The sequence below is a fragment of the Telmatherina bonti genome (genome assembly GCF_933228915.1).
Source record: "Telmatherina bonti genome assembly, chromosome: 5".
In the NCBI taxonomy this organism is placed as follows: domain Eukaryota; kingdom Metazoa; phylum Chordata; class Actinopteri; order Atheriniformes; family Telmatherinidae; genus Telmatherina; species Telmatherina bonti.
The window spans coordinates 6557140-6581663 of record NC_136623.1 but is presented as its reverse complement, the minus strand read 5'-3'; the positions used below and the strand labels follow the sequence as shown (position 1 = coordinate 6581663).

General features: G+C 43.4%; 1 protein-coding gene and 1 long non-coding RNA gene across 3 annotated transcripts; both read left to right on the top strand.

Annotated features, from left to right (window-relative positions):
- The first annotated feature begins 711 nt into the window (after positions 1-711).
- LOC306756127 lies at positions 712-1678 on the top strand. Its single transcript, XR_013771318.1, has 3 exons — positions 712-1133; positions 1206-1249; positions 1413-1678. It is a non-coding gene; the product is annotated as an uncharacterized lncRNA (long non-coding RNA).
- A 209-nt stretch (positions 1679-1887) lies between these two features.
- Positions 1888-24524, top strand: LOC306756160 (NACHT, LRR and PYD domains-containing protein 1 homolog). 2 transcript variants are annotated; one of them, XM_079240833.1, is made up of 16 exons: positions 1888-1990; positions 2115-2376; positions 2560-2603; positions 3030-3306; positions 3426-3454; positions 3804-4080; positions 4537-4580; positions 4653-4714; positions 4874-5088; positions 5176-5429; positions 5977-6105; positions 6974-7115; positions 7245-7280; positions 22448-22483; positions 22632-22679; positions 22792-24524. In XM_079240833.1, exons 2-16 carry the CDS (start codon positions 2124-2126, stop codon positions 23052-23054), a joined length of 2109 nt encoding a protein of 702 aa, XP_079096959.1. In that variant the 5' UTR covers positions 1888-1990; positions 2115-2123; the 3' UTR covers positions 23055-24524. The 2 variants fall into 2 exon arrangements, with proteins under 2 accessions (XP_079096959.1, XP_079096958.1); XM_079240832.1 differs by having other exon boundaries at positions 22445-22483.

The following is a 24524-nucleotide window of genomic DNA, read 5'->3' as shown; positions in this document are numbered from 1 at the left end:
GGTGGTAAAAACGTTGTGAATGTTTGGTTTGTGTGAGATTCTCTGTCAGAGCAGAAGTTGAGTCAGTTTGCAGCATTCAGGTGTGTTAACACGATGCCAAGGAGGAAAGACATCAGCAGTCATCTCAGAGAAGCAGCTGTTGCTGGGAAGAGTCAAAGGTTCAGCTCCAAACTACCTGGAGTCCATCATTCCACAGAGAGAAGGATTATTCCCAACGTTCCAGCAAGTTCACACTAAACTACAGTCGTAGTTACATCCTGTTCACTTTTATTCTACAAACTCCACGTCCAACCCAGAAACCCATCCGTCGCCACATAAATCAAGTTTTTCATGTCAAACAGGTCCAAAACGCAGATATTTGATCTCAGAATTACAGAGAAAAGTGGAAAATTCTGGAAGTTTTTCTAACTTTGGTACGTTTGCAGGGTCACAAGATCTTATCAAGTCATTAAAAAAAGAAAAGATGAAACGGCTGCAGAACTGAACTGCAGCTGAAATGTTCAGAAGATGTTTGTTGTGAACAGACAGGAACGTCTTCCTGATAAATATTTTTATTCTTTTTGTTTTTATTTTGGTCCTGAATGATGTAGAAATACGGCTGTGGTAGATGAAACCAGCCGGATGATTATTTCAGAGGAACTGAGTGTAAAACGTGAAGTTTAATCAGGATCTTTTCTCCCCAGAGAAACACACTCTGGATGAAGACTGGCCTGGACTCAAACCCAAAGTCTGTGACTTTACATTCATTCAGTAAATATTACAAGCACTGATCTGTGTACAGCTGGAGTAATCTTTCCATCTTTACATTTACAAAACATAAATGAGATGGAAACAAAATAAAACATTTTCTTTGACTCCCCAGATAAAAATGATGGAGTCTGTTATGGAGCTGCTGCTGGAAAACCTGGCTGAGCTGAAGGACAAAGAGCTGCAGGATTGTACGACTCGCCTTTATGATCGCTTTGGACACTACCAGTACAGATATGCACGCCCAGCAGACCTGCTGGAAACGGTGTTGTACCTGGTGCTGATTTACGGCCAACAGGCGCTTCAGGAAACGCAGCGTGTTTTACGGAGGATGAGGAAGACGGATCTGCAGAAGAGGTTCTCAGGATCCAGCTCCGGACCAGAAAGTAAGACAATGAAAGGCATGTTGAAACCATGAAACTGGTTGTAAACTGGTTGTTTTCCATCTTTCTCCTCAGAGAAGCTCTCCGTGGGAAGCCAGCGTTCTGCTCTGATCCGCAGTGTGAGTCATGTCCCATCAGTCTGCTTCAGCACATGGAGGCTGAATCCTCTTTCAGGATTCATTCTAAGCCTTTCATGTTGGATGTTTCTTTATTTTCTCCTTAAAGAGTATAAATAGATTCCATGAATGAATGAACTGGATGTTAATGTGCCGACTGTTCCAGGTGGCACTGAATGCAGCCGTCAGAGAGATGATTCTGGAAACTCTGAATGATTTAAATGAATATGAGTTCTGGGAATTCAGAAGATTCCTGGATGGAACTCCTGGTGTTTCCATCGTTTTTACTGCAGAAGAGACCAGAACAGACGTAGCTGATCGGATGATGAGTTTCAGCCATCAGTCTGTGGACCTGACCATAGAAGGTCTCGTGTTCATCAACAGGAGGGATCTGGTCCTGAGGTTTTCAGAAAGCAGCTCAGGTGAGACAATAAGAACAAAAATCATGAACTAAAAGTTCAAATCTCTGTTCTAAACTTTCCTCTTCTGTTTCCAACTGGGTGAGTAAGATGCAGGGCTGCACCAGCCCAGATGTGGTCTGAGCCAGACCCTAATGGCCCAGAACAAGGCTGGACCTTGATGTTCAACGTTCTTTTTCCTTGTTTAAAAGTTTTACACCATTTCTTTTGACTGAGTTGTTTGCTGAAGGAAAAAGTGGCCAGTCGGTTGTGATGCGGGTTACTTCTGAGTCTCTTCATCTCTTCTCTCTCCGTAGACCCCCAACGCTCTGCTCGGATCCACAGAGTGAGTCATGTCACATCAGTCTGATTCAGCAGAGGATTGATCCATGCAGATTTAAATCCTAACTTCCAACTTGTTGTAGTTCTAGAGTTACAGACAGAACTTTATGTTGTTCTCATCGTTCCAGGAATCGACCATGGCGGCTGTTAAACGTCTGCTTTTGGAAACTTTGAACAATTTGAGTCACGTGGAGTTTTCCATATTCAGAATGGTCTCTGTGAAGAGTTGCTTAGTCCCCCCGTGGAGGTTTAGAGACAGGACGAGCATTGCCGATATGATGGTGGAGAAGTGTGAGCTGCAGTCGGTGGAGGTGGCCAGCTGGATCCTCATGGCCTTGAACAGAACTGATCTGCTGCAAAGATTAACAGACAGCAGCCAAGCTCTCACAGGTAAATAAAACACACCAGAGTTCAGACTAAACATATAAAACATGGATCAATCAGCCAGAAATGAAATATCTGACTGAATGAACAGACTTTTATCTCGCAGGATCTTTACTGTGTATTTATATGAGAAAGTCCATTCTGTACTGAAATGTGGACTGAAAGGAGAATTTTCTGTTTCTTGCTCAGAGAAAGTCTGTGTGGATGAACATGGAGCTGCACAGCTGAACACAGTGAGTCTGATGTTACGCAACACACTTTTCATTCAGTCTGAAATCATTCTCAGCTTCACCGTTTTAAAGTGTCGGGCCGCGTTCCTCAGTGGGAAAGGATGGATTTCTCTCTGCTCAGAGGGGCATTCGCTGCTTCTGATCATATTAATATTGTATCTTATAAATAAAATGAGCATCATTGAATCAAAGCACATTAACGTGTATTTTAACACTTTGTGGTCCAGATAGCTTCGCTGTAGTAGAACTTGTTCCTCATGAAAGTAACTTGGTGATTAAGTCACTCTGACCGACTCCAGCAGCAGAAACGAAGGTCCTGAGACACCAAACCAGGAATTTGGATGTCTGAAACACTGGAGATGATAAAATACAAAGAAATGCAGCTTTATAGTCTTTCTTGTGGAAAAAAACACTATATTTGTTTTCCAGGAAGCCATGATGGTTGCTGACAGAAAGATTCTTCTGGAGACACTGGATGGTTTGAATCAGACGGAACGAATCAGATTCAGGTGGTTGATGGAGTTGACATGCTTCCAGAAGGGCCTCCAACACAACCCTCCACTTCAGAGGCGTTACGACGTCATGGCAGCAGTGAGTCTGATGATGAGGAGACTCGGTCAGCAGTGTGTGGAGGTGACCAGGGAGGTTTTCATGGACATGAACAGGATGGACCTGGTGCAGACGCTGTCAGAGACCAGCTCAAATGGTGAGACAGTAGTATGACACAGATACACAATAAATACCTTATAAAAGTATTTTGTAATTCCATCTTCTGTTTCAGCTCATTTTGTGTCTTTGAGCCGTTTTATTTTCCTGTTTCTTCAGAAACTCAGTGGTCTTCCCGGCTCCAGAGGGTAAGGGGCACCACATCTGTCTCACTTTGGACAACAAAGCTTTTATTTTGTATTTCCAGGTTAAAATTATCCTCCGCACCACAGAAGGTGGAAAACCCACTCAGACAGCTCACACAGGAACCAAAAATCTGTTTAAAGTCAAAAGTAGAGAGGAAATAAACAGGCAGACATGCTGAGAAACTTACCGTCGTAACAGAAAGAAGGAACACTTTCCGGACACATGAATAACAAGAACTACAAGCTTTTCTGTTGCAGGATTTTCTGATTCACTTTCATTTCCAACATGTTTGTGTTGATAGAAATCACTGAGGTAGAAATATGACTGAAGTTTTCTTTTTGGATCCAACAGCAAACAACCATGAAGATGCAACAAATGAAGAAACTTGTAGAAGTGTTTGGAGCATTAAGTGACGACGAGCTCGAAGAATTCAAGAGGATTTTCTGGATTGGAACGATCCGCGTGTTACCAAAGCCGTTGACTAAAGAAAAAGAATTGGTAGAATTAGCAGATGAGATGATGCAGAGGTACGATGAGGAGGCTGTGGAGGAGACCATGATGGCGTTAAAGAGTGTGAAGAGGGAGGATCTGGTCCAGAAGTTGTCCGACAGCAGCTCGGTGTCTGAAGGTAAGCCATGTGATGCATGTGTTCATCCCCATCATTACCAGTAAAGGTGATGTTTCTGGCTGAAGACGTGGTCCTTTGTTGTGGATTATTCTTCTAAAACCTTCAGCAGGTTGACGTTTTCAGTTTTAGTCAAACACTGGGAGCTGTGGTGGGAACGTTTAGTTTCCTCAGTAAACCCAAATAAGTTTGATCATTTCTTCATTAGAAGCAACCAGTATGTCACTGGTTTCCATTTCCCAGCTCTACTGGTGTTGACTGTTCTCCATCTATTGTAACAAAGTGTTTCTGTGGGATTATTACTTGTTAAATGTTGATGAGAGAAGTTCAACAAAGTGTTGTTTTTCTCCACCAAGGCGTCACTCAGCAGCGAGTTGCTTTCAGGATCCATTAAAGCAACACGCTGATCAAACATCCACATTTATAAACTGATTTTATATCATTTTTATCAAACTCAAGGAGCCTCCAAACATCTGGAGCCTGAAGGATGCAGAGATGTGAAGGTAATGCTTTTCATTCATCTGATTCATCTGGAATTTCTTGATATGCTGGATAAAAGGAAAACGTCCCTGCAGGACTCCAGCGGCTGGACTCCACTTCAGCCTGAGGTGAACGCAGGCCAGGCGCCCTCGTACAGGTAGAAATAACATCTGAAATACTGCAGCAGCAGCGAGTGGAACTGCAGGAGGAACTCTGATAGCTTGCAGTCACAGTTTTAATCAGACAAATAGAACTTTACATCTTTTATTGTGTCTCCACGTTTTGGTACATCAACTTGCTTTATTCCTGGTTTCAGCCTGCAGTCTGAAGCAGGACGCTTCGAGTGCACCGTCTCGGGTTTACGCTGGGTCTGTAAGGAGAAGTCCAGCTTTCGGTACCAGTTTGTCTCCTGGGACGGACACATGGAGCGGATGGAAAGCATGCGTTACATTCCTGCAGGTCCTCTAATGGACGTGACGGTTCTTACTGGGAAGTTTGATGAGGTTTACCTGCCACACTGTGTCTGCACAGGTGAGAGGACACGGGCAAAATGAAGTGTTTTTACTAAAGTATTGATTTATTTTCTCATGCTTTCTGCTGTTTGTTTACATAATGCAGATGGCATCTCCAACTTACTGGACAAGTTTGCAGTCGTACACATCGACGACTGTGGAGATATCGTGGAAAAAGCGTCTGAAGTCACAGCGTCACATGTCAAGTTAACAGAACCAAGTTTCTCTCTGAAAGCGCCGCTCATGAGAGCCGGTTTGCCTGTGAAATACAAGTGTGATGTGCTGATATATTATGAAGCCAACAAACCCTTTCTCCAACTGCACGTCTTCCTGATCCCACGAGATCCGGCCATTAAACAGGTGACTAAATGTCTGGTTGGTGTAAATATTTTATTCATGATTCAAAACGGCACAGAAGACGAGTGGCAAAAGGGATGTTTTTGTAAAACAAAAAATGCAGCAAAATAAGAATTTAGAATCGATTTGTTAAAAACATTTTTTTATTTGTTTTTTACGAGACTTAAAAATGATCATAAGCTTAAAACAAAAAAAAGGAAAATTAGACGTCACGTTTTAATAATCTGGAGGCTGAAGCTTGTCTCCGTCCATTTCATAGTTTTTATCTGTGAACGAAGCTGTAGCAAAAATCTCCATCGGTTCCTCTCTGTAGGGAGTTATCTCCAAAAAATAAGGCGTATTTCTGAAGATAGTCGGGGAAAAAAACAATCAGAGGAAAATGAGCTTTGTGATCATTAATAATCAGCAGCTGCAGCCATGGTTCTACACTTTTGTTACGTTTGTTTCCTTTTCTTTACGGTTTTAAATCCACGACTGTCCCTGAATGTATCTTTAACCGTTGCAACAGTCACCATTATGCAGGTTTTTGTTTCTGCTGCTTCTCCTTCAGACTGTGGACAGCAAAAAATTCTCTGGGGGATATGCACTGATCCCAAAGCATTATCCAGACATGTACCTGAAGATGCAGAAGAGGTTCAGCCTCACAGCTGATAAAGACATGGCAAAGATTCAACCAAAGGTACTCTTCACGCACGCTTTGATTGGCTTGATTACATCGTCTTCAATTTGCAAAGTGCTCTGTTTACACCAGGGGTGTCCAAGGTGTGTCCTCGAGGGCCGCTGTCATGCACGTTTTCCATGTATTTCTGCTTCAACATACCTGACTCCAATTAAATGGATCCAACAGCCTATGAGCTTTAGCACAATGACTCATTCATTCGAGTCAGGTGTGTTGCAGCAGGATTACATGGAAAGCCTGCAGGATTGTGGCCCTAAACAACTGGAGCTGGACATCCCTGGTTTACAAGTTCTCTTCTTGAAAAAACAAGGTCACATTGTCATTTCCGGTAAAAATTCCTTTGGAATTTGGATCTATGAAGACAATTTGAACATTTGAAAAAAGGACTTTCAAGAGAATCTGGGAAGAATGTGAGCTCACATACCCATGTTTTACTAAACTAACTCTGGTGACTGCATTTTAATGAACTTTCAGGCTTGGAATTTTAAATTTGTGTTTCAGTAAATCTTACAAATTGAAATAGTTTGTTTTAACTTAAATTCTGGAGCCAATTAAATCAATCAAAAGGAGTTGCTGTTGCAGAGCTAAAACATAGTGGGAGCAGCATTTATAAGACCATGTAGTATGGTTTCCTGCATGGCTTTTCAACTTTTTATGGATTAAATATCTGAAACAGCTTCATGAATAATGCAACTATAGACCTACGGCCAATCTTTTTATTATTTCAAATGGGACATTTTAATATGTCCCAATATTCTGCTCTGAGAACTTTTTGGTACCTCGAAGTGAGTTCAGTTGAACTAATACTACTTTATTTGTCTTTGTTGTGAATCAATGAATTTAACAAACTTCTTTTATTTCTTCTCAGAAATTAACTCTCACGTATAACAACCAAGACCCAAACTTCTATGAAGTCTTCATTAAGAAACCAAAAGAGGACTTCAATCTTTTGCTGTCATACACTGATCTAAAAACAGATGACCAGCCATGGAAATGTAAAATTCGTGAAAGTCAGTACTTACAAAGCAAAATTTACTGCAACAGGAATGTGGCGTAATCATATAATATATATATATGTATATATTTATAATAACTATATTTATGTTTTCTTTTTCTTTTTTTTTATCTTTACATATCAGATGACTATCCAACATCTGGTCCAAACTTTGTGGAAGGTAAGATTCTGTTTCCAGAACATTTTGGCCCCGTTTTCATCACAGCGCTCCGCCAGTAAAACAGAAAAGTTGGGTTGTTCTGGCCTCTTGTTTCCATGGTTACAGATTTTTGGCTGGATAAAGCCACAAAGACTTGACATCTTTCAGAATGAATTTTCTTGCAACGCATGGCGAGTTCTCTGTGTTAACTGGAATAGAAATCTTTGACTGAATGGTGACGTCTTTCACATCTTGTGAAACCTTCAGACCCCGTTTAAGCCGCAAAAACGCAACAACAATGGCGGACCACCATGCCATGTTTGTGCATGTTTTTAATTAATTTGTTCTGTTGAAGCAAAACCCGGTAGAACGTTTACGTCGTTAGTGAAGGTTACATGAGCTGTATAGCTAGCGGTTAGCATGCAACACTTCTGTTGTATTTATGTGGATGCGGCGCACACCTGAGTGTTTCGTTAACGTTTTACTGACCTGTAGAAGCCAGGCATGTGCACTACATTATTTCTTTCTTTTTTCTTTTTTTTTCTTGTCCATTATCTAGATGCTGTATTCTGCTGAGCAAATTTACTTTGCCAAAGGTTATTGATATTTTGGATTCCTATTTTATTTTTTAAATTTATTTTGCATAATTTATTACAAAGTTTATACTGCTGGACCAGACTGGAGAGGATAGAAGAGGGACAGAAAGAGAATCGAAGGGAAGAAAAACAAAAAAACACCTTGTAGAGTAAAAGAGAGAGAGAGAGAGAGAGAGAGGGAAAGAATCAGAGAGTAAACAACCGACATACATATGCATACACATAAGCACGCATACACACCCGCCGATACAAACACATAAACATAATACATATAAACATTGGAGTCATGTTCTCCCTGCAGGAGGATGAAACCATCAACTTTCAGGGGAACCTAGAACTCACAAGCTTAATCAGACACACAGAAAGAAAACTGGCTGCTGTTAGAGAATAACCCTCCAGACATATCAGTGACTGTGTCACATGCAGAACATTCAGAGTGGAACGTGTTCTGAGAAAAGTGATCCTGCCAATGTGTCCCAGCCAGAGTCCCCCACAGTCAGTGGAACAGGCCCCAGCGGGCCCGGACCGGCAAAGTCACCCACGGCAGACAGAGTGTGGACCCCAGGGTCCCAAGAGCCTGAATGCAACCCCCCACCCCTGCTGGCAGAGGGCTCAGCCCACAACAACGGTGAGCCAGGACCCCCAGACCGGCACCGAGCAGCAGCCAGGCTGCACCCCAGAGCATCAGTTGCACTCCCCAGGCCTCATTGTTTTCACTTCACTGAAGGAATGTCGATTCATGTGACTCAGACTGCCTTCCAATGGATTTGGGTGATCAAATACTCTACACCAGGGGTGTCCAAACTTTTTGCAAAGAGGGCCAGATTTGGTAAGGTGAAAATGTGTGGGGCCGACTATTCAGCCTGACATTCTTTGAACCATTAACATTAAATACAAATGAACGTTTTTTTTTTATTTTTTTCATTGCAAATGGCATACTTTTACTTTTACATTTTTTTTCCATTAAGTTTTTACCGAAATCACAAACCACAAAAAAATAAAGAAAGCTATCAAGGATATCTAAGTTCATGTGAAACATTACATATTATTCACTATTATATGCTCACTGTAAACAAAATTCAAAACAGTGATCACAGCATATTTAAACTGTGATTTTGACCATCACAAAAAAATAATTAACTGAGATTTAAGAATTTATTCAACTCAGAGGACTTAACAAATATCTTGCCTGCACTAATGTGAAGGGTGATACTGGGATCTTGACTGCAGTATGTAGTCCAGGTCTGGCTCAAGAGCAGTGGTTTTGATGCGTAAGACGTCACGCAGGTGAGAGTCACTCAGTCTCGTCCTCATGCGGCTCTTGTTAATGTTCATAACGGAGAATGTCTTCTCACACATGTATGTGGAGCCAAACAAGCTCAGCATTTTCTTAGCAAATGTCCGAATTGCTTGGAACCTATCTTCATCCAGCTGGCGGTAGAAGTTGACAAGAGGGAGCTGTTGGTGCCGACTGCGATGCTCAGCGTCACACTGCAGCTCAATGAGCTCCAGCTGCAGGTGGTCTGGAGCGTCATCAGGGTCCACGGAGAAAGGAGAGGAAAAAAGCATGATCTCCTTTTCAATAGCTGCAAAGTCCCAAAAGCGCTGCTGAAATTCCTCAACCAGAGATGAGATGTCTGCTGCATACTTTGTCATTTGCGCACTGATATTGTTCTGTGGGAAACTGGTCATAATTTCCTGCAGCGATGAGAAATGTGCGGTATTGGGCTGCGCCTGTGACAGGTGCCTTTGGAAAAGTAGCAGCTTGGTCCGAAAGGCTTTGATGTGTGAATACAGTTGGCTTACCACTGCATTTTGCCCTTGAAGGCTTGTGTTCAGCGCATTCAGATGTCGCGTTATGTCAACTAAAAATCCCAAATCAGCCAGCCACACAGGATCATTTAATTGTGGCATGGGTTGTCCCTTTTTTGTCAAGAATTGTCCAATTTCCTCCCTGAGAGAGAAGAAGTGCTGCAGTGCAGACCCCCGACTGAGCCATCTTACGTCGTTGTGATACAAAACATCTCCGTATTCAGCCTGGATGTCGAGAAGAAACTGTTGAAACTGACGGTGGCACAGCGCTTTGGAGCGAATATAATTAATAGCCTTTATCACGGGTTTCATAACATTATCATACTTCATATATTTGGCACAGGGGACTTCTTGATGAGTAATACAGTGGAGTTTAATAGCGCTGCCTCCTTCTTCGCTGACTTTGTTAAGCACAAGGGTTGATAACCCACTCTGCTCGCCAGCCATGCCAGGTGCGCCGTCCGTAATAATCCCGGTGACTTTATTCCACTGTAGTTTCATGTCATCTACGGCGGAACAAAGAGAAACAAATAAATCTGTTCCTCTTGTTTGGCCCTTCAGACTCTGCAGGTCCAGAAGCTCTTCACTCACGTTCATGTCATTGTCCACTCCTCTCAAAAAGATCAGTCACTGAGCGGTGTCGGATGCATCCGTGCTTTCATCGCAGGCTAACGAGAAAAAGTCAAACTCAGTTCCTTTTGCCTCTAACTGTCTCTTAATATCTAATGAAACGTCTTTAATTCTCCGTACCACAGTGTCACGAGCCAGGCAAATATTGGCAAACTCTTGCTTCTTGGCGGGACAAATTTTCTCAACAATTTTCATCACACAGTCTTTAATAAATCCACCCTCAGTGAAAGGTTTGCAGTGCTTTGCAATCAGCGTTGCCACCTCGTAGCTTGCCTTTGTGGCATTTTCATTTGAGTCACGGGTTCTTGTGAAAAAGCGCTGCTGTGCCGTTAAAACAGCTTCCAGTTGCTTCACTTTTTCACCACGTTCGTTCCCAGTTAGCTTGTCGTAGCTAGCATGTTTCGCCTGGTAGTGCCTCTTGATGTTGAATTCCTTGAAAACAGCCACAGTCTCTTGGCAAATTAGGCAGACACAGTTGTTTCGTATTTCAGTGAAAAAATAATCAAATTTCCACCTGTCCTGGAAGCGGCGGCCCTCGCAGTCAACTTTCCGTTTTTTGTTTTGCAGTCGCCATGTTAGAAATGGACGTGGCTGAAACGATCACGCAAGGCCAAGGGTCACGGCAGCCAGGGTTCGGCCACAGGGCTACTGCCATCTTCTGGCGAAAAGTAAAATAGCTTTTTTGTACACATGTATTTTATACTGTGGTCAACAGTGCTGGCGGGCCGCATATTATTGATTTTATGATAGAGGCCGCGGGCCGTTAAAAATTTGACCATGGGCCACAATTGGCCCAGGGGCCGGACTTTGGACATGTCTGCTCTACACAATCAAGGCACAATGTGATCACACCATTTGTGATCTAGCCACAAAAACCGTTTTTACCAGGTCTAATCAGTAGCTTTGTGTTTCAATTTTCATGTTAATCTTACTAGCTTAAAGCCAGGTTTATGCCTATGTGTCATGCCAACATGCAGATAATACCAACGTGTCTATTTGTTTCATGCTTGGTTGTAATGCCATTCCCCATCAGAGTGGCAGAGGCTGTCACATCCATTTCAGCTCTGTAAGCTACAATCATAGGCTGTATATAAAGAGATGGATGGAGCCTCCATGACGTCACCCATAGGTTTCTGAAGAGCTGAATTGAAGCCTGGTGGGCGGTTCCTACCATCGGCATCTTGGCAAGGGCATGCATGTCATCAAGAAGTGGAGCTGAGAGGAGTCTGTAAGCGTCATGGTAGATGATTGACATCGAGTGAACACTGAGCTGCCTGTAGCTAACCCAGAGATAACAGAGGCTAACCAACTAACAGAGGTAAGTGGGCTAAAGCTAAGTCACATTGTTAACCGGGTAAAAATCGCGGTTGTTCTACGACAGAACCACCGCGAACGTAGAATCTACTTTCTTCTTACTTGAATCAGGTACCTGTCAATCAAAAGGACACGCCCCTAAATATCCCGAATGTCAAGATTAACTTACATTTAAATGGCAAGTTATAAAAAAATTTACTCCCCCCATTAAGGTTCACCTAACCTTTTAAACCAAAATTGGATTTTTGAACCCTGCTGTAAACACGTTTATTTCAGCTGTAAACATGTTTATTTCTGCTGTGAGCATCTTTATTTCTGCTGTGAAGTTGGTCTTTTTAACATGGGAGTCTATGGGGATTCGCTCTGTTTTGGAGGCCCTAATGGATGAAGGGGGAACTGCAGTTTCATGAACTTCGGCATAGGCTTCACTTTTAACCATCGGAGGCTCTATGTTTTGCTTCATGGAGTGCATATTGTTTGGTGTTTTATACACTTTAAAGGATTGACAACAGATTTGGTTTGACATTCAACTAATTTTTGTAATATCATTGGTGTCAGGACCCTCTGACACACAAACAATTGGGATCATACACTGTGAATATTCTTGAGGTCCTGCTAATATACAACTTGCCATAGAGGGCACTGTAGTAATACACAAATTATTCACAAAATCAGGTTCATATGTATTAAGGTCTTTTTTTCCAGTTGTTTCTTCAGTTTTTGGGGTTAACAGACCAATAGCAACCATGCTATGCTTTTAGAATTTTGTCAAAATTAGAAGGACACTGCCCCTGTCCTCTCAATACAAAATGTCCTTCTAGTGTGGTGTGTTTTCTGACCAATTTTCCTGCGAATACACTTAGGCTAACACACACACACACACACACACACACACACACACACACACACATTTACAACATGCTCCCCTCACACCCTTCCCCTCAACACACCCTCACACTCCTCATCACACACCCCCTTCTCAGTCTCCTCCTCAGTCTCCACACACACCCCAACACACCTGTCCACCTCAACTTATACACTGCCCCCACCTCCCACCCCATCTCTCTGCCTCTATACACCCACACACACCCACATACTCCACTCTACACAAATACACACCCCCTAGTCCCCTCATACTCCTTATACTCTATACACACACACACACACACGCACGCATGCGCGCACGCGCACCTTTCTCACCTTACATTCGCAACCTCATCTTTTCGCTTCCACTCACCCTCATCTCTCCTTCCCTCCATGCCCCATGTGAGACGCCCTGGGGAGATGGGCAGAGGGCATGTAGACCCCGATTAAGGCCCCCATGACCACCGCCCACCACTCCCAACCGATGCAGGCAACCCGGCATGCCCCACAGTCAGCAGCGCCATCGCTCAGCTAAGCCAGCCCACGCCCAGGTCTATCGGACAGCCCCCCCCAGGCAAAGCCCCAGAAATAGGGGCGTGGGATAGGGTTGCCACTTGGTCTGCACAATTAATCGTTAAAGAATTGCGATCTTGATTCATACTTGTATACAATCTCATTTTCAAATGACAACAATTTAATAAAAAAAACTTGGCAACTTTCTAGCTAAGCCTGGCGACTTTCCGAACCCCCTTGGCGACTTTTTTTGTTAAAAGCGACCAGCGACAAATCTAACAACTTTTACTGGAGTTGTTGGAGACGTTTCTGGTGTTTTGGCGACTGACTTGAAGGCACATATTGTTCTGCAGTTACTGTCAGGAACGAGCAGTGGGAGCCTCTCCCGTCCTAAAGCACTCCCAGGCAGCCAGTCTCACAGTCTGCTCCGGCTGCACCTCAGAGGAGCAGAAAGGACACTGGCACAAGTCCGAGTGCAGAGTCAAAATGAATAGTGCATGTGCAAATTCACTGCTGATCCCACCCTGGCTGACAGAGTGGGATGTCAACTAACATCATTTCTATTGTCTCTGTTTGGTCCATTTAGATTGTTAGTTAAAATTGGCCAGAAGCATGAAATGTATTGGACGTTGTAGGAGAGAGGAATAATGTGGGAGAAACAAAAGATGAGTCAAACCACCCTAAATGTGTTTAGCACGATGAATAAACTCTTTTCTGTTTGTTTGTTTTTTTGCCATTGAAATTGGCTATCACTTTTAAAAAAGTAGATTTTGAATACCTTCAGACCCACATTAGACTGCTGTGTGAAATTTCTAGCTTCATGTCCAACGCTCCTGTTGTTTATATTTTAAGAAACATACCTAAGTCTCATGATCTTATGCACAGAAAAAATATTGTTAAAAAATGTTACCATTAAAATTATTCAAAGGTTGTGTGTGTAAGAGCAGACTAGAGAGACATTTATTGTTTTTATGTTTGTCAGCTGTTGCAAAGTTGAAGTGCCGGTAATACGTGCAATAAATATTTATATTGGAAAAAAATCGTGAGAATCGTGATCTTAATTCCAAGCAAAAAAATTGTGATTCTCATTTTATCCAGAATCATGCAGCCCTAGTTGCCACCTTTCAGAAATTAAAATAAGGGATGCCCACCATAGCCCCAATGCAGGCAGATGGTGCACATACAGCATTGGTATGTTTTGCGATAGTGTCTTAAGTTGCCTGTAGGAGTGAGTAAGTCATCAATTAATCAAACTTGATTGAAAGGCTTTATATATTCTTTGTTGGGCAATATTGTTTGATAAACAGTTTAGCTAATTACGCGACATAAAGCTGTGATCACATTGCTCTCTACTAACATATGAGGAAAATACTTTATATAATAAAGTTCCATCTGCACAAAACTTAGCTATCGTGGAATTAATTAACCTAAAGAAGATTTCTGTGTGTAGAGTGTACTCTATTGAACTTTACAAAAAATAACACCTGTGTCACTTCACTTCACCTGCATGCGGTAAGAGGAGAGGAGTGGGGCGAATTCATGTATTCGGGCCTTTGTAGTGGCAGGGCCCAAACTCTGGAACTCTCTGCCTCTGGAGTTATGCTCCATCATGGACCTGCCTCTGTTTAAGGCCAGGCTAAAGACTCATCTGTTTGGATCAGCCTTTGGCTGTTGAGATTTTTACATGCGAATGAACTGCTTTTATATTTTTACTTGTTTTTATCTATGTTCAGCACTTTGGTCAACTAAGGTTGTTGTTAAGCGCTTTATAAATAAAATTTGATTGATTGATTGATTGATGTAATTTATGGTCACTAATAGTTGGGCAAGTTAACTTACTGTCTTATCATTCCCTTACGGGCGTCACCATAGCAACGCGTTAACAAGCTGGTTCAGATCAGCTGACTTTTGACCAAGGGTGTAGCCATCATTTTAGAAGTAAGGAGGACAAATTGCTTAGATCTATAGAATGATTTATCATCCTCTCGCATTAAATCAATCAATCAAAACCTTATTCGTGGAGCACTTTCACACACCACGAGGTGACCAAAGTGCTGTACAAATAAAATAAATCAACATTAATAGCGTAAAAATAAAAACAGCTGAAAGACAATAAAATAGTTCAAAAGACAAACAAGGACAGAAAAGACCAAGTGGTCCTGTTCTCTACAGTTAAAAGCCAATGTAAAAAGATGAGTTTTTAAAAGAGACTTAAATTGTATCTATCCTTAGCGGCTACAGAACCACATAAATACAAACAGCACAGGACCCTGAAACCAACTTTAGTTCTTTAGGATGATATACGATCAAACTCTAAAGTCAAAATCCAAAATCTAAAGCTGCTAAACTGGTTGAGTTGACAGAGAATGACCCTGGAGCGTCTACAGGGAGAGTAGTCAGATTATTATGTTCCAAATGAAAACACTGAAAACAAAAAGTTTAGTAAAACACCATTCTTGTTTAAATAAATCAGTGTAAAATTAATAAGTTAAACAGAATATAATGACCAATGCCTGCTGCCTGATACAGCAATCAAATTATATTTGCAAATAAATGAATAACAAACAAGTAATGTCTTTGAAATGACAGATAAATTATATCTGTGTAAATATTTCTTTGTTTAACTATGGGAAGCAAACACAACAGGCTCTCCTAAAAAAAACTATATTCCAAAATAATATCACACGCAATATATTTAATTTTACACTCAAGGAGAATAATCAAAATAAATAACATTTTATGTTAATGTTTGAGTGGGGGCTATACCCAAATAAATTAAAAGTTAATAACTACATACATACAGTAGTAAAAGTGAAATTGTTGTAGAATTTAATCCCAAAATCCCTTTGATGCGATCAATATTTCCTCTTAGTTAGTTATAACAGAGACTTTCTAAGGCGGGACTTTTGTTATAATTTCTCCTGCTGTGAAGACCGTCCATGTCCATCCCTGCTGCTGATATCTGGACCACTTTCTCCACCCTCACCCTGCTCCTTCTGTTGTTTCGTCTCATCTCGTCTCGTCTTCATGCCGCTTATCCGGGGTCGGGTCGCGGGGGCAGCAGCCTAAGCAGGGAAGCCCAGACTTCCCTCTCCCCAGCCACATTTGCCAACTCTGCGGGGGGGATCCCGAGGCGTTCCCAGGCCAGCCGAGAGATATAATCCCTCCAGCGTGTCCTGGGTCTTCCCCGGGGTCTCCTCCCAGAGGGACGTGCCTGGAACACCTCACCAGGGAGGTCCAGGAGGCATCCTGTCCAGATGCCCGAGCCACCACAACTGGTTCCTCTCGATGCGGAGGAGCAGCGGCTCTACTCTGATCTCCTCCCGGATGACCGAGCTCCTCACCCTATCTCTAAGGGAGAGCCCGGCCACCCTGCGGAGGAAACTCATTTCAGCTGCCTGTATACGAGATCCCGTTCTTTCGGTCACGACCCACAGCTCATGACCATAGGTGAGGGTAGGAACGTAGATCGACTCGTAAATGGAGAGCTTCGCCTTCTGGCTCAGCTCCTTCTTCACCACAACAGACCGACGCAGAGTCCGCATTACTGTAGACGCCGCACCGATCCGCCTGTCGATCTCGCACTCCAACCTTCCCTCACTCGTAAACAAGACCCCGAGATATTTAAACTCGTCCACTTGCGGCAGGACCTGACTCCCGACCCGGAGAGGCCAATCCACCCTATTCCAACTGAGGACCATGGTCTCAGATTTGGAGGTGCTGATTCTCAACCCAAGCGCTTCACACTCGGCAGCGAATCGCTCAAGCGAAAGCTCGAGATCACAACCAGATGAAGCCAACAGGACCACGTCATCTGCAAAAAGCAGGGATCTGTGGAGGGATCCAATCCTGAGGCCACCAAGCCGGATCCCTTCAACACCTCGACTGCGCCTAGAAATTCTGTCCATATAAGTTATGAACAGAATCGTGATAAAGGGCAGCCTTGGTGGAGTCCAACCTTCACCGGAAACGAATCCGACTTACTACCAGCAATCCAGACCACACTCTGACACCTGTTGTACAGGTACCAGACAGCTCGCACAAGGGGGTCCGGTACCCCATACTCCTGGAGTACCCCCGACAGGAGCCCCTGGGGGACACGGTCGAATGCCTTCTCCAGGTCCACAAAGCACATGTAGAATGGTTTGGCAAACTCCCATGCCCCCCCCCAGGACCCCAGAGAGGATATAGAGCTGGACCACTGTTCCGCGACCAGGACAAAAACCACACTGCTCCTCCTCAATCCGAGATTCGACTATCCGGCGGACCCTCCTCTCCAGGACCCCTGAATAGACCTTACCAGGGAGGCTGAAGAGTGTGATTCCCCTGTAATTGGAACACACCGTCCGGCCCCCCTTCTTAAAAAAGGGAACCATCACCCCAGTCTGCCAGTCCAGCGGTACTGCTCCCGATGTCAACGCGATGCTGCAGAGGTGTGTCAGCTAGGACAGCTCAACAGCATCCAGAGCCTTAAGGAACTCCAGGCGGATCTCATCCACCCCTGGGGCCTTGCCGCCAAGGAGCTTTTTGACCACCTCAGCGACTTCAGCCCCAGAGATAGGAGAGTCCACCCAAGTCCCCCAACTCTGCTTCCTCATTGGAAGACGTGTTGGTAGGATTGAGGAGGTCTTCGAAGTATTCCTTCCACTGACCCACAACGTCCCAAGTTGAGGTCAGCAGCTCCCCACCTCCACTGTACACAGTGTTGATGGAGCACTGCTTCCCCCTCCTGAGCCGCTGGATGGTGGACCAGAATCGCCTCGAAGCCATCTGGGAGTGTTTCTCCATGGCCTCGCCAAACTCCTCCCATGCCCGAGTTTTTGCCATGGCAATAGCCGAAGCCGCATGCCGCTTAGCCTGTCGGTACCCATACGCTGCCTCCGGAGTACCACAGGCCAAGAAGGTCCAATAGGACTCCTCCTTCAGCTTGATGGCATCCCTCACTACTGGTGTCCACCAACGAGTCCTGGGATTACCGCCACGACAGGCACCAACGACCTTGCAGCCACAGCTCCGGCTGGCCGCCTCAGCAATAGAGGCACGGAACACAGTCCATTCGGACTCAATGTCCCCCGCCTCACTCGGGACATGGTTGAAGCTCTGCTGAAGGTGGGAGTTGAAGCTCGCTCTGACGGGGGACTCTGCCAGACGTTCCCAGCAGACCCTCACAACACGTTTGGGCCTGCCAGATCTGACCGGCCTCCTCCCCCACCACCTGAGCCAACTCACCATCAGGTGGTGATCAGTTGACACCTCCGCCTCCCTCTTCACCAAAATGTCCAAGGCATGTGGCCCAAGTCCGACGATATGACTACAAAATCTATCATCGAACTGCGGCCCAGGGAATCCTGATGCCAGGTGTACATATGGACACTCTTATGTAGAGGGAAACTACCCTTTCATCCACTGGGGTAAACCCCAACGTACAGGCACCAAGCTGGGGGCTGATGAGAATGCCCACACCTGCTCAGCGCCTGTCCCCATGAGTAACTCCAGAGTGGAAGAAAGTCCAGCCCCTCTCAAGGGTACTGGTTCCAGAGCCCAAGCCATGCGTCGAGGTGAGTCCAACTATATCTAACCGCTCAGGCTCCTTCTCCACCAGAGAGGTGACATTCCACGTCCCTAGAGCCAGCTTCTGCAGCCGGGGATCGGACCGCCAGGGTCCCCGCCTCTTGCTGCCACCCAGCTCACACTGCACCCGACCCCTACGGCTCCTCCCGCAGATGGTTAGCCCACGGGAGGTGGGGCCCATGTAACCCTTTCGGGCTGAGCCCGACCGGGCCCCATGGGCGAAGGCCCGGCCACCAGACCCTCGCTCTCGTACCCCACCTCCAGGCCTGGTTCCAGAGGGGGGACCCGGTAACCCGCGTCCGGGGAAATTTATGGAATTTATGCCCAGGTTTATCGTCGTCATAGGGGTTGATGAGCCGTGCTTGGTCTGGTCCCTCCCCTAGACACCTGTTTGCCATAGGTGATCCTACCAGGGGCATAAACCCCTCCACCACGATAAGGTGACTGCTCAGGGAGGGGTCCTTCTGTTGTATAAAGATTAAAAAAAAAAAAATATATATATATATATATATATATATATATATATATTATTCTGTGCAGAAATGAAGAAGGAAGAAGGAATTCATTCCTGGGGGGTAAATTAGCTAAATTCAATAAGGGTATTGCTTTTTTAGAACAATGTTACTTCCATAGAAGTAAAAAGTACTCATCCAAGTAATTACTCTAGTAAGAGTAAAAAATTATCTAGAAAAAAACTACTGAAATGCAGTGTAGCCTAACATTTGATTTTATTCATCAAATACCATTATTGAAATCATTCAATCAAAATAATAACCAGCAGTCGTAAAACTCATTTACTTTAAACTTTAACTACCACAAAACTTAATTAAATCTTTACAAATATAACAGTCAAAAGGAAGACAAATAAATTTCTATTATTTTCTACCAAGAAGTGAGTAATCTCAGAGCAGCCTAAATAGTAGTCTAACTTTACTTCAGTAAGAGCAGCTTATTATTACTTTAGAATAATAATACTGAAGTAAAAACATCTTTCCAACAAAATAACTCCCAAGAGTACAATTTATCCAAAAAGTTATTCAAGTAAATGTAGATACTACTACCTCTGCCTTAACTAGCTAGCTTTGCTAGGTTAATTGACATCTATCTGTCATCTTTTAAAATCCACATGGTGACATAAACATTACAGAATTTCTCTGTTTCTGCTCAACAGCATCGACATTCAATAGCAGGAATCATATGACGCGGTTTGTTTGGAAGAAACTCTTAGTTTTTTTGTCTCTGAGCTAGTTTGCTGAACATGTTTGAAGCATAGACTGTATATGGTTTGAAGATGGGAATAACACCAAAGACAGGCTTCTCTGTTCCCACCCTATGGTTACCACATGTTTGTTGTTGTGCTGCTGTAGCTTCGCCTGCTCGTGATGCGTGTAGGTGCGGCTCAGAAAAACACTTCAGCGCGTAAAAAAAGTAATCAAGTGGTAATAATGGCTGTAAAAAGTGTGGGGGACAGAGGACAGAGATGCGGTAAGTGCGGGGGACATGTCCCCCGTGTACCGGCATCCGCTACGCCCATGCTTTTGACAGGTGAATGAGAGAAATGTGCTACTTGACAACAGTTAAAAATGACATCGAGGCCAACATAAAACAGTTCTTATATTTTAGTATATTTAGTAAGTTTTGACAAAAACAGAAATAAACAATTGTTATAAAATGTTTGTGTGGGACCATGGTGGGACACTGCACATTGTGGTGTGAAATGCGGCTCCTCATTGTTTAATCCTTACATATTGGGCTGTATCTGTTTGCTGCTTGTCTCATGACTTGAAGGGAAGCCATATCATCATAACAGTTCAACAACACTAATAAAATAATTTATTGAATAATCACTGAAAACAGAATCATCAAAAAAATTGACATCAAAATATATAAAGCTCTAATATTTTTAATGTCAGAAATGCATACCTTTGAAAAAAAAATGTTTCTCTATAGCTATATTTATTTCTGTTTATTTATTAACTTTTCATCCATTAAAAATACATTTTTAATGGCCATATATGTTATTTATATTGGCTAACACGGCATATAAAGAAGTGATCCTTCTCTCCTGATGCTGTTAGATGTCAGACAGTCCACCGTGCGCAAGTCACTGCCACATTGTACAATTTGCCTTGCAAACATCTTGACTAACGCTGCAGGTGCGCCTCTTCCTTCTCACATGTGTTTAGCAGCACTTTTGATTTGGGAAACAGAGAGTAATAACTAGGCAAGCTACAGTAAACATTTTTTAAAGGTCTTGTGCAGTCTTCTGAGGAGCACGCAGAAGTAATATCTGTCTCTCAGCAACCGTTACTGTCCAACACACAGGCGCATAGGGGAGGAGGCTGGACCTGCACAGATTCTGCCCGAAAAGACATTTTTACTGGCTGTTGTATTTTCTGTGTTTTATTTTGGTAATGATTTGTTAATGATTGTGAAGTTTCTGTTATTTACAATTAAAAGTGAGGGTGTGTTGTGTGTGTGTTGCTTGAGAACGGCGGCTGGTCTTCAGGTGTGAGAGTAGACTGTCTCACTACCCACGCTACCATAGGGATTATTCTGCCCTCTGTCGGGTGGTGCGTTCTTCTGCTGCGACATGGAGCAGCAGCAAGCTGGGAAGACGCGGTCGGTGCAGGAAACTTCCTGCAGCAATACGACGGTAGTTGGATACTATGGGCACCAAAGTAGTACGTATTCAGCCAAGTAGCACGGTCATCTGTCCGGGTCGTCAGAGGAATCTGAAATGGGTGCCCCCAGTGTTGATGTTTGAAGCTTCTCATCGGGACAAAATCTCCAGGCTGAAGTGAACGGAGCTGTTTAGATGCTGGTGCAGGAAGGGACGCAACTACCTGTGAGCAAATACCTGAAAAGGTTCACACAAGATCAGTACAGTATGATAAAACATGACTTTTACACAGGGCTGTGTCTGGAGGGGGAGCCTCAGAGGGGCTCATGCCCATTTGGGTGGACCTGCGAAAAGAATCTAAAAGGGGACCTGTTGGGTCCTCCCCTTTTACGCATGTGCATGGACAACAGCACAAAAGTAAGTGCTTTAGTCCAAGGAAGGCCTGAGAGAGACCAAGTAGGAAATCTCCCCACCTGTGGGCTGTGAGAGACAAGAGGAAGTGAGAGGCTGCAAATGGGGGTGGGTCAGAGAGGCAGCCTTCATCTGCAGGAGAGTCACCTGTAGAAACAGGGTCAGAAAAGTCAGTGTGAGCAGCACATTTCATACAGCAACCTGTCAAGGGAGCAAAATGGCAGAAAGAAGGGAGTCAAAAAGGGGATGGTGACGAACTGGTTCACCATCAGATTTCAGGAAACCACGGAGTTTCCACAGCGCTCCAAAACCCACACATGGGTCTGGGTTCCGAGCCATCAACATAAAAATCAGGTCAGGGTCAACTAGAGGTTGGTCAGAGGTCAGGTCTGGGGGTGCAGAGGATGGCCAGTCCAGCTACACAGTCATGGACAGGAGCGGGAGTAGAGAGACAAGATTTAGGACTGTGCATTGATTTACAATCAAATCAGGAATAAAACATCCAACACTGACGTTAAAGATGATTTCATCTACTACAACACAACTCACACATACACACGTGCACACATGTATACTCACGCACAGTCACATTTCCTCTTGAGTGGTTTTGGGGAATTGAGAACATTTTCCAATTTTTATCACACTTCTCCACTGGATTTAATGCAAATGTGGGTAACAGAAAAGGCCAAGGCTAACGGTTTAGAATAATTAGCTTCACCTTGGAAGTGTCCTGAATGATCAGCCTCATGTTCATGTTATTTTGAAGACTTACAGGGTTTAAATGGTTTGTTTGTTAACCTGTTGCTTCCTCTAAAAAGGAATAAGTTAAGAATTTTAGTTTTATGTTACAGCAGCACGAGGAGCAACATGCTTCAGTTCCATGTCTGATGGTGAGTCAACAGGCTCCAACTGTCCCATCTTTTCTTGACCTGATCCTCATATTAACTCAGCATCAGCACATCAAGACATGTTGGTTTAATATGAATCTGGCACAGTAGAAGAACAGAAATAAATTAATTTATTATTCCTTTACTTCAGTTGCGAGAGCCTTGCCTGAAGCGGCTGGAGTGACTCCAGAGACAGAAGGTAGGACTGTCCCTGATCCTGGATCTGATCATAAAGCCTCGTCAGACAGTTTACTGGATCCTTACATTAAGCCTGAACTGATTTACTTTACTGTCATTTCTGTCGTTTTCAGATGGACACTTTGTGGACAAACACAGGTTGGAGCTGATCCAGAGAGTTAGCAACGTTGGACCCATTTTGGATGTTCTTCTAAAGGAAAAAGTTGTCCACCAAGAAACTTACAGTGCGATACGACGTCTTGATACCTCTGAGGACCAGATAAGAGAGCTCTACGGTGGTCCCCTGAAAGCTGGCAAAGACTGTAAAGACATCTTCTACTCAGCCCTTCAGAAAAATGAACCACGTCTCATCGCTGACCTCAGCGGGAAGAAGTAAATACTGAGGATCAATCCATCTCACAGACCAGACATTCTGGATTCCCACAGCCAGTCGTTTCTGTTCTGATTTGCAGAAATGACCGCAAAGACACAAGCTAACATGTTTTTATTTCTTTTAAATAAGATGGTCTATAGGTTCATCATTTTGTTGTGTGTGTTTTGTTTTTTTGCTTTTTGTTTTTTTACTTTGTTTTTTTGCGTTTCCGCTGGAGAAAAGCTGTTAAAGGTACCAGAATATTCTTCCAGAACAGTTCCACATTTTTGGGACGCATCCATTGAGATCCCAGTCTCACCAGTCAGACCACAGGGGGTGGAGCTTGATACACTGCTATTTGTTGATTGGTTAAAGAATCAATTCTTCCTGTTTAAACGTACGGGATATTTTCTGTTAAAAACCAGAAAACAAGAAGAGAGAACACAACCAAACAAAACAGCTTGCTTTTTGGGGCAATTTTTTTTAATGCGATTTAAAAAAGTGATTGAGATTAATTACAAATCTTGTAATTAAATAGATATTTTTTTCAATTGAGTCCCATCCCTAGGAATAATTTAAAAATTTGTTTTTAGTGCATTAATGGTGGAAAGGTGTAATTTTCTCTTCATGGAAGAGTTTGTTTTTGAAATTCAACTCCAGCAGTTGACAGCTGATGAAAAACTAGTTATCCAGCCCCCGTTTACACCACAGCGCTGCGACTGTAAAACAGATAAGTTGGGTTGTTCTGGCCTCTTGTTTCCATGGTCACAGAGTTCTGGGTGGATAAAACCACAAAGATTTGACGTGTTCCAGAATGAATTTTCTTGCAACGCATGGCGAGTTCTGTCTGTGTCAACTGGAATTGGAATCCTTCGGGGACGGTGACTTCTTTACATCTTCTGTCCTCAGACCCTGTTTATACAGCTTTTATAGGGCACGCAACAAAATACCTTGAACTTAGAAATTTTAACCTAAAATTGTCCTTCTGGTAGGTACCAAGACCTCCACTCTGTTGTGACATGAACAAAAGAAATAGTTTCATGCTGAATATGAAAGAAAACGAAGTGATCAAAAATAATCACTTTCCCTATGGGGGGATAGGCCGCAAAAATGCAACAACAGTGGCAAACCACCGTGCCATGTTTGTGCAGCTGCATGTTTTTAATTAATTTGTTCTGTTGAAGCAAACCCTGGTAGAACGTTTACGACGTCAGTGAAGGTTACATGAGCTGGATAGCTAGCAGTTAGCATACAACGCTACTGTTGTGTTTATAAGGATGCGGCACACACCTGAGTGTTTTGTTAATGTTTTACTGCCATCTAGAGGCCTGGCATGTGCACTACATTATTTCTTGCACCATTTGCATTTTCCTGCTTGGAGATTGTTGTAATTCTACTGTTGTGTAAACTTTTAATTTTTTATTTTATCAAACTTGCAAAGGAAAAAGTTTTTGTGTGGGACCGCTGTGGTGTAAACAAGGCCTTAGAGGAACT

Bases quoted from the DNA above. Each gene is read 5' to 3' on its own strand.
- LOC306756160 (XM_079240832.1), top strand. From the start codon at position 2,124: ATGGCGGCTGTTAAACGTCTGCTTTTGGAAACTTTGAACAATTTGAGT. The intron at 4,081-4,536 runs GTAAGCCATGTG...ATCAAACTCAAG, and splicing joins CAGCAGCTCGGTGTCTGAAG to GAGCCTCCAAACATCTGGAG. The intron at 22,680-22,791 runs GTAGGACTGTCC...TGTCGTTTTCAG, and splicing joins AGTGACTCCAGAGACAGAAG to ATGGACACTTTGTGGACAAA.